Source organism: Saccopteryx leptura, chromosome 4 (genome assembly GCF_036850995.1).
Source record: "Saccopteryx leptura isolate mSacLep1 chromosome 4, mSacLep1_pri_phased_curated, whole genome shotgun sequence".
In the NCBI taxonomy this organism is placed as follows: Eukaryota; Metazoa; Chordata; class Mammalia; order Chiroptera; family Emballonuridae; genus Saccopteryx; species Saccopteryx leptura.
The window spans coordinates 160,338,881-160,349,135 of NC_089506.1; the positions used below are offsets into that span (position 1 = coordinate 160,338,881).

The 10,255-nt window shown below is 37.4% G+C and overlaps 1 protein-coding gene across 16 annotated transcripts in view; it reads left to right on the forward strand.

Annotated features, from left to right (window-relative positions):
- PPIP5K2 (diphosphoinositol pentakisphosphate kinase 2) overlaps nucleotides 1-9,910 on the forward strand; it is a 70,190-nt gene extending 60,280 nt beyond the window's left edge. For all 16 annotated transcript variants that reach the window (XM_066381932.1, XM_066381935.1, XM_066381937.1 and 13 more), the window contains 2 exons: nucleotides 4,974-5,087; nucleotides 7,932-9,910. In XM_066381932.1, the coding sequence (XP_066238029.1) occupies nucleotides 4,974-5,087; nucleotides 7,932-8,041 (224 nt within the window). In that variant the 3' untranslated portion in view covers nucleotides 8,042-9,910. The remainder of the gene's footprint in view (nucleotides 1-4,973; nucleotides 5,088-7,931) is intronic.
- Nucleotides 9,911-10,255: the final 345 nt, after the last annotated feature.

Genomic DNA, 10,255 nt, shown 5'->3' on the forward strand with positions numbered 1-10,255 from the left:
AAAAGCTTGTTATTCCTGACCAGGTGGTGGTGCAGTGGGTAGAGCTCTGGACTGTGACGCCGAGAACCCAGGTTTAAAACCCTGAGGTTGCAGGCTTGAGTGCGGGCTCACCAGCTTGAGTGTGGGGTCACTGGCTTGAGCAAGGGGTCACTTGCTCTGCTGTAGCTCTCCCCCCCCCCCCCCCGTCAAGGCACATGAGAAATCAATGAACAACTAAAGAGCCTCAAAAAAGAATTGATGCTTCTCATCTCTCCTTTCCTCTCTGTCCTTATTGTTCCTCTCTCTGACTCTGTCTCTGTCACAAAAAAAGAAAAAAAACGAATCCGCTAGTTCTAGTCATATCTTAGAGAAGCTACAGACTTCCTGTGTGAGCCATTCTCCTTTCTGTAAGGAAAATGCTGTAAATGGGTTTCTCTGAAGTATTAAACTGGAGGTGTTGGAATGAAAGCCACTTCCATGTCTCGCTGTTACTCTCCTTCCGTCACGGGGCCACCGCACGTGCTCTTCGAGAGAATTCTCTTCACAGTGTATTCTCTCCACCTGGTGCCCCTGCATTTCTGCAGGGTAGGAGCCTTTCCCTGTCCTCCACTTCTGGTAGGAGAGGACAGCTTTCAGTCATTAATTGAAACAGAGATATATCTTGGTGCAAATGTTCTAAAATATTTCACTTTGGGAATGGTTTTGGAAAGTAAGCTTTCATTTTAAAACTTACATATGGAATATAAGAACTTAGGGTAGATGTAAATAATATTTAGAATTTAGAAGAATTCAAGGAATGACTTAACAGTAATGGCAGCAGTAATAATTCGTGTTTGCTGTGGAAAGAAAATCTTCGTTGAATATTTACGAAAAGATCATTTTGAAGGTTTATTCTATAATGTCATTTTATTATGGCTTTTTATCTCTGGTTCATGAATTCAGTTCATCAGAGTATATTTCGAGGTATATTAATGAAATGATCAATATTAATTTCTTTTCCAGTTCTAATCTCTCCTTTATATCTTGGATACAAGTTACACCCCAATCCATCTGGCTCTCCTAAAATTTCATGCCATTACTTACTAAAGGAACTAGATAAGAAAGGAAATATCATTAACCCTGGTCGGATAGCTCAGTTGATTAGAGCATCATCCCAATATGCCAAGTTTGTGGATTTGATACCCTGTCACGACACACAGAGGAACAGATCAGCATTTGTTTCTCTCTAGCTTCCTTCCTCTCTCTAAAATCAATAAGTAAATTTAAAAAACAATAAAGTAAATATTGTTAATGCAGTTCATAGAATTGGGTGAACCTTAGAATTAATCTAGTTCATTGATCTTTAAACTACTACCAAGAGCTTTTGAAAGTTCCAGAGAAAGAGAAAGGTTCTGAATGTGTCTTTCGGAGCTGCTTCAACCAGAGCATTTGCTGTGATTCACTTTATTTAAGATTTCATTTGAGAAAAGTTTATTGTTTAAAGGTAAAAACTTAGAATGACAGTGCTGAGGAAATCAACTAGTTAGTGATCAAGCAAGATTAAAACCCCATTCTAAAATGATTTGTATTTAGTCCTGGCTGGTTAGCTCAGTGATAGAGTATCAGCCCAGCGTGTGGAAGCCCCGTGTTCGATTCCCGGTCAGGGCACACAAGAGAAGCGCCCATCTGCTTCTCCACCCCTCCCCCCTCTTGTTTATCTCTCCCCCCACATCTCCTCCCCTCCTGTAGCCAAGGCTCGATTAGAGAGAGTTGGCCCAGTCGCTGAGGATGGCTCCATGGCCTCTATCTCAGGTGGTAATAAATGGCTTCGGTTGCAATGGAGCAACACCCCAGATGGCAGAGCATCACCCCTCGTGGGCTTGCCGGGTGGATCCCTGTCAGGGTGCATTCGGGAGTCTCTCTCTGCCTCCTCTCCTCTTACTAAAATAAATAAATTAAGTAAATTAAATTAAAATGATTGGTTTTTAAATTCTTTCTGAATATTAAAAGAGGGTGTCAATTAAGATAGAAAGATCTGAATCCTACATTTTATAGTATAGCCGTAGAATTAATATTTAGTAATCATATATACAGGATAGGGCAAAATAAGTTTATAGTTTGTATGGAAAATAATACAATAATTAATAATAATACAAGAATAAATTTTCATGTACTCTCAACTGTAAACCTATTTTTGCCCCACCCTATATTTACATTATTTATACTTAATTTCCTAACATGTCTAGAGAGTAGCAGCATAATATGGAAGTACATTGATTTTGTTGTGTTACAGGAAGAAAACATTAATTCTATCATTACAAAAGATATTTTCCTCACCTAGGACAAAATTAATTTTGTGGTAACTAGTAGATAGATGGCTTATCATGGGACACTGACTATCAGATTGAGGGGAAGGGTGTGGGAATACTAACTGGATAAGTTAGAGGTGGAAGGTAACACAATGGATAAAAGCAAACAGAAAAGAGCTGAGCAATGGTGTAGTGCTTTATAAGATATCTTAGGTACTCTTTTGTAACTTATATCATTTTATTAGTGACTACTTTGAGCTTCTGCCAGTGGAATTTATATTCATTCAGTGTAGGTATCAACTGTCTAAGCCACATTTGCCATCATTGGTCCATGTATTGATTTTTCAGAGACACACTTCTTATTGTATCAGGTCCTCCCCTAAAATGGAAAAGTAGGCACATCTTTTTTTTTCAGTTTTAGTTTTCAGTTAGTTTATAATCAATATTATTATTATTATTATTTTGTGACAGAGAGAGGGATAGATAGGGACAGACAGGAAGCAAGAGATGAGAAGCATCAGTGCTTTGTTTCCATGCTTTAGTTGTTCATTGACTGCTTTCTCCTATTGCCTTGACCCAGGGGGCGGGGGGGACTACAACAGACCGAGTGACCCCTTGCTCAAACCAGATGAGCCCACGTTCAAGCTGGCAACCTCGGGGTTTCGAACCTGGGTGCTCTGTGTCCCAGTCCGATGCTCTATCCAGTGTGCCACTGCCTGGTCAGGCAATATTATTATTTTTTACTTATTTATTTTTTAATTTTAGTGAGAGGAGGGGAGGGAGAGAGACAGACTCCCACATGTATCCCAACTGGGCTCCACTCAGCAATCCTACTGGGGGCAATGCTCTGCTCATCTGGGGCTCTTGCTCTGTTGCTTAGCAGTGGAGCCATTTTTTAGTGCCTGAGTCTGAGGCCTTGTAGCCATCCTCAGCGCCCCAAGCCAACTTACTGGGACCAATGGACCCATGACTATGGAAGGGGAGGAGAGAGACAGAGAGGGGTGGAGAAGCAAGTGGTCGCTCCTCCTATGTGCCCTGACCGAGAAACAAACCTGGGAAATCCACATTCTGGGCAATGCTCTACCACAAAGCCAACCGGCCAGGGCTATCAATATTATTTTGTATGAGTTTCAGGTGTACAGCATCATGGTTAGATAATATATACTTCACTAAATGTTCCCCCAATTAATCCAGTACACCAGCTTTTACACAGTTATAGACAAGTATATTTTCATTTATCTCCCCTGCCTTTGTTTACACACTCACCAGCTCATGCCACTGGCTCCCCAACTCTAGCCTGTTCTTCCCCAGAGGACACCATACTTAAGAATTACCTCTTCTTAAAGTTTGCTTGCATGAAGATAAATCTTAGCTGGGTAGTATAGGAAGACACTCTGGTTCATTACTTATAATCTAGCTAGTTTATTCTTAAATATGAGATAGTTTAGACCAGTGGTGGGATTCAAATAATTTAACAAACGGTTCTCTGCCCTAAATATAAAAAAAAATTCCAAAAGTAGTTTTATTATTTCATGCATTTAATACTTAAGAACAATAAAAGAGGTGCACAAAACTAGATTGTTATAAGAAAAAGTTTTAAAATATTAATGAAAAAATATTAAATAATACCTAACAAAAAAAACAATAAAACTTGTTATTTAAGATACTTCCGCCTGACCAGGCGGTGGCACAGTGGATAGAGTGTCAGACTGGGATGCCGAGGACCCAGGTTTGAGACCCCGAAGTCGCCAGCTTGAGTGCAGGCTCATCTGGTTTGAGCAAAAAGCTCACCAACTTGGACCCAAGGTCACTGGCTCAAGCAAGGGGTCACTCAATCTGCTAAAGGCCCGTGGTCAAGGCACATATGAGAAAGCAATCAATGAACAACTAATGTGTCACAATGCGCAACAAAAAACATGATTGATGCTTCTCATCTTTCCATTCCTGTCTGTCTGTCCCTGTCTGTCTCTCTCTCTGTCTCTGTAAAAAAAAAAAAAAAAAAAATGATACTTCCATATTGCTTCTTCATTGGCGTCGTCACTTGCAGTTTTCTTCGCTTTTATCTGAGCATCATCGGCTGTGATTTATCCTTAACCATCTTTTCACTGCAGGAGTAGGATCCCCTTCCTTAGAATGTAAATTTGTGATTTCCACATTGGGCAGCTGTCCAGGCACCCACCTTAGAGAGAACCCTGATTACAAGTGCCATTTTAACAACTGGTTCACCAAACTCAACAAAAAATTAGGTATCGGTTCTGTTGAACTGGGTGCAAACCAGCTGAATCCCACTGCTGGTTTAGACCATTGTGTTATAGATGAACTGTTTTGAGAGAGAATCCGTTTTGACTCTTGGTCTTCTCTATGCTTTCAGCTCTCTGCCATCCCTTAAGAATCCAAGTTTCTATCAGGGCAAGATAAAATTAAGTCTGTTGCTCTATTCTTGTTGGCATTCCTTGGAGAATACTGTTACATGCTTATTGCTTACAATATAACCAGAACATGTATTTGGCTAAGAGCATGAGAGAACTTTTTATTGGAAAGAGGGATTTGCCAAATTTACTCTGAAAACCTTGCCTTGTCTGTTTTCCCATTACTGTGTATATTCATAGGACCACTAAATATGTCATACGAAGTTTTCTAAAGTGTACAGATAGAATTGGCAGGAAATGACTGACTTACCACGTTTGTGTTTGTTTTTTTCTACAGCTTCACGTCCCAGTCCAGTAATGAGAAGAAAAGTATCTTTAAATACATATACACCGGCAAAGATTCTCCCAACACCGCCAGTATTAAAGAATACTAAAGCAAGCGGCAAACCAGGTGAGGCATGTGTATGAATTTATGGACTCTGTATAACAAGTAGGTTGTTTTTTAACTGTGTACCATATTTTATTTTTAAATAAGACCATTACACTCTAGGAAGTTACTTGATCAAATAGTTAAAAACCTGTTACTGTAGCCTTTTGATATATTTGTATTTTTTCTCTATTTTCTCCTCTCCCACATCTGTTAATAGAGTATATTTTATACGTACACTTTTCCCATACTAACTTATGTACTGTCTTCTTTTGCTTTTCTGTTGAGCTTAGGCATCATTTTAGTCATTTTATATGAAAGAGTTGGGTTTGTTTGTTTTTTGAGGGGGAGTATGTAGTAGTAGCCTTTGTTATTGTTCATTTTTACCTGTCATTTCCATTCTATTGTTAAACCTAGACAGTGAATTTTTATTTCAGATATTTATTCCTTAGATGTTCTTTTTTTATTCTTCTTTTTAGTTTTTCTTCAGAGATTTTCTATATATCTATTTATTGTAAGCATATTTTCCTTTGTTTTTGAGCATAAAGTAGTTGCTTTAAAGTTCTTACCTATTAATCTGGCTGACTTCAGGATTAGCCTCTGAATTTATGCATTCTTAGGAAGAAAGGAGTTTTCCTTACTATTTTTTTCATATATTGAGTAATTTTGGATTGTATCTTAGATATTATGAATTATATGTTGTAGAAACTGGGGACTCTGTTATTTCTGTTATGTTCTTCCAAAGAGTATTGGGTTGTTTGCTTTTTTTTAAAGCAAAGATTTAACTTTGAACTCAGATTGCAAACTGTGTCCCTCAAAATGGCTGATAACTTTACTGTCACTACACTTTCGTCCTTAGCTGGAATTCTTGGAACTTACTCTGCTCCTGCTATAAATTTGGTCTGTGTTTATACAAAGAATTCAGGGCCCTCTGGGATTTCCCACCTGACTTTCCAGCAGCTATAGTCACTCCAATACTTACCTTCTGGTTCTTCATGCCAGTAAGACAGAGTTTTATGTTGGAGTTTTAGTCATTTCCTGCAGTGCACATTGTATCCTGTCCTTAGGCCAAAAGCTTTAAAAAGGGGGGGGAGGAGACTGCCCATCTCATGATGTTCACTTCTTTTGAGTGTTAATGTTTTCCAGTATATGCCTACCTTTGTTCACTCTTCAGTGTCTCCGGGTAGTTGTTTTATACTTTATCCAGAGTTAATACTTGTTATGTGTGAGAGGACTGGTCTGACATGAGCTTACATATCTAGAAGTGTAACTTGGGTTATCAATAGAATTGCTTTTTGACAATTCATTAGGGTTTGGTGTTGGTTTGCATGTAGAAGGATGTCTAAGCCTGTGATGGTGAACCTTTTTATAAGAACCGCCCTCTCCTTTCCTGGACTCCTGCTCCTTGTGACAGCTCCTAACAGACTGAACTGGGGTTGGGTTGCATTTTTCAGGGATTTGGATGGTGTTGGGGCCAACTTGTACTTGGTGAACATGTTAAGGACAGTACTCTTTTATGGATTCTTGCTGTATTGGCCAAGAGTTTGCTTAAAGGCTTTAATCACTGTAAAAAAAAAAAAAATAGAAGACTAGATAAAGAGATGTGACACATATACACCATGGTATACTATTCAGCCATAAGAAATGATGACATCAGATCATTTACAACAAAATGGTGGGATCTTGATAACATTATATGGAGTGAAGTAAGTAAATCGGAAAAAAACAAGAACTGTAGGATTCCATACATTGGTGGGACATAAAAACGATACTAAGAGAAATGGACAAGAGTGTGGTGGTTGGGGGGGGGGGGGGAGGGAGAGGGGTTAGGGGAGGGGCACAAAGAAAACTAGATAGATAGAAGGTGACGGAGGACAATCTATCTGACTTTGGGTGATGGGTATGCAACATAATTGAATGAGAAGATAACCTGGACATGTTTTCTTTGAATATATGTACCCTGATTTATTGATGTCACCCCATTAAAATAAAAATTTATTTATATTTTTAAAAAAAAAGAAAAGAAACCACCCTCTTTTGCAGTGCTGGTCAATCTGGTTCCTCCCGCCCAGTATCTCTCTCTAAAAGTGGGCAGGAGGGACCAGGTTGACCAGCACTGCAAAAGTGGATGGTTTTTATAAAAAGGTTCGCCATCATAGTCCTAAGCCAAGAAATTTTCTAGTTTTCTTTTTTTTAAAATTTATTGTGATGACATGGTTTCAAGTGCCCCACTCAATATAAATCCCTGACTCCCGCATCGTCCCCCCCCACCCCGCCCCATGCAGTCACTTTCCATTCCCATTTCACCTCCTTTGCCCCTCCCCCTCCCTTCATCACCTCTTTCCCTCTGGTAATTGCTACCTTGTCTGGATCTATGTGTTATGTATATAATTTGGCTAATCCCTTTAGTTTTCTAACCTCTTAGCTTTCTAGATAGGGATAAAATAGGAGATATAGGAGAAAATAGATGTTTATAGGGAAAATGACAAATTAAGTTTATGTTTCCTGTCAGATACCTGTATAGAGACACCTGTATAGAAAAAAGACCTGGGCCAGAGTATAAATTTGAAGGTTGTTAGCCCAATATATAATAGTTAAAAATGATGGATGGAATAAATTAGTTTTCCAGGAAGAATGTAGGGTGAAAAGAGAAATCTGTTTTGTGAACGCAGCCCATTGACATGACTTTTCTGTATTGGTGTGGAATTCTAAAAAGTAAAAGGTTAAAAATGCTCTACTGAATGTTTATAATGTTTCATTTACATTATAATTATAACAAAGTATATTATTTTATCACTCAGCAGTATTATTTAAACTTGGATTGCTTGTGAGCATCTAAGCAATAGTTTTTCTTTTTTTGTTTATTAGCTACCAGCGGACCCTCTAGTGCAGTTCCTAATACCTCATCCCGGAAAAAGAATATAACTAGCAAACCAGAAATTCATGAACACAAAAAAACCGCTGGGAAGAAGAAATGAAATCTCTTAGTAGGAGCTGGAACTCTTTATACAAAAATCACATGTTCATTAGAAAAGGATACCTATCCTGACCTGTAGTGTGCAGTGGACAAAGCATCAACCCGGAACACTGAGGACACTGGCTCGAAACCCTGGACTTGCCTGGTCAAGGCACATTTGGGAGTTGATGCTTCCTGCTCCTCCCCCTTCTCTCTCTGTCTCTCTCTAAAATGATTAAAGTCTTAAAAAAAAAAAAAAAAAAAAAACATACGAAAAAGACTTGGCTAAAAATTGTCAAAGTATGTAATTTATTCATTTAAAAAATCTCTATTATCATTTAAAAATAGGTTAAATGTAGAGATTCTTTGTGTACATTCAGGTAAGAAACCTTTGCCATGATCTGAAAATGTTTAAAACAATGTTTATTAGCATTTTATTAGTAGCAAAAGTTATGGTGATACAGGTCTGTCATTCTTAATTTGATGTTTGCCATGTGCCCGTGGTAAAGAAAAGGAACAGGAACACCCAGCTGGCCTGTGCCATTGTCACACCAGTAGTAATGCTGCTTGGTGACGAATCTGCGATGTGGCCTCTGTACACACTGTCATTGTGATGGGATTGCATCTTGACTGTGAAAATCTGTAGCTTGGGTTGAAATTTGATGGTCAGGATTACATATTTGAGACTTTAAAAAGTTCATTCGCAAAGAGATATCATTGACCATTTAGATTAGAAACTTCTCCCCAAATTGTTACATATATTTGCTACAGTATCTAATAACTGGAATGAAAAGATATGGGTTGTTTTTTTCAATCTGCGCTTCAAATTTTTTTATTGTGTGTTATTTAAAATATTACATAATACAGCTGGGATATTTACACCTTTATGCACATAAATTTGTATATTTGTAGAGAATATTTTCTTTATCTTGTCCTTACTTTAAGGTGCTTTTGTTCATCAGGAAAATGTTGCTTCATATGTTGGCAAGAAAGACATCCTTAGAGTCTCTTTTTAAGAGAGATAGTTGTCAAGATTATAAATGTAACACTTCTTTTCAGAGTTCTTTTTAAATCTAAGGAACTCAATTCAAAAATAGAAATCATCAATGTGAAAATAATATCTGAATTCTGTAGTGGTAGATACTATGTGTAGCACCTGTTTTTACTCCATCGTTCTCTAGTGTATTAGTTGTCCTCACCAAGAAAGCTTAAGTGAGTGTTTGAAATAAATGCCTCTTTCAAATGATTAGATTTCAAAGGGAAATTGAGATCACTCTGTTGTGATTTTATCTATGATGTGAAAAAATAATATCCTTGGTGCTTTTTTTCTCTGAAGAAATGATTAATTATATGCCACTTGAAATGACTTAAACTGTAAACCAAACAGTACAACCTGATAAGAATTCCATGTATTGCCAGTCAGATAACTTAAGTTGCTCAAGTTTTAGCTTTGAGCTTATAGTTTAAAAAAATTATTGAATCTTCATATGAATACAGCTATTAAAATTCACTTCTAACCTTAAATCATCATATATGAACTGACTTTTAGAAAATAATCATTACATGTTCATCTTAAAAGGTACCAGATGTGAAAGTCACAAATATATACAATTATGTAAGTTCATATACTTCACATGAATGTAAATGTATTACATAGGGACATGTCTTATAAACAGTTGAATGTACCTAAGCTTTTTGTATGTGAAAGTACAGTTAATGTGTTCATAGTGGGAGTAAGGAAACTACTTTTATTTTGTAGGTGGAACTGAATTAAAATTTTTTATTTCCAGAATCAGAAAGTGATTTAAATGTAGTATTATTTATTTCTGAATATTCTTTATCTATTAAACAATGCTTATCTTTTTTATTAAATAAAATTTATTACTATCTATATACATCACCATTTAACTTGCTAGAAATTATCTAGAAACTTCAGTACAACTCACTTTTTCCATTGTTTTATAAGAGCTATGACTTCACTGTAGTTACTAAAGTCAGTAACATTGCTTTGAGGACTGGGCAGTCTTATTTGTAAAAATCTTAGAATCATTTTCCAAAACAAAAAGTCTTCTATATCAGAACAAGAAATTATAGTTATTGCCTGATCGGTGTTGTGCAGTGGTTAAAGCATTGACCTGGGACATTGAAGTCCCAGGTTTGAAACCCTGAGTTCGCTGGCTTGAGAACGGGCTCAGAAGCTTGAGCGTGGGGTCGCCAGCTTGAGTGTAGGGTCGTC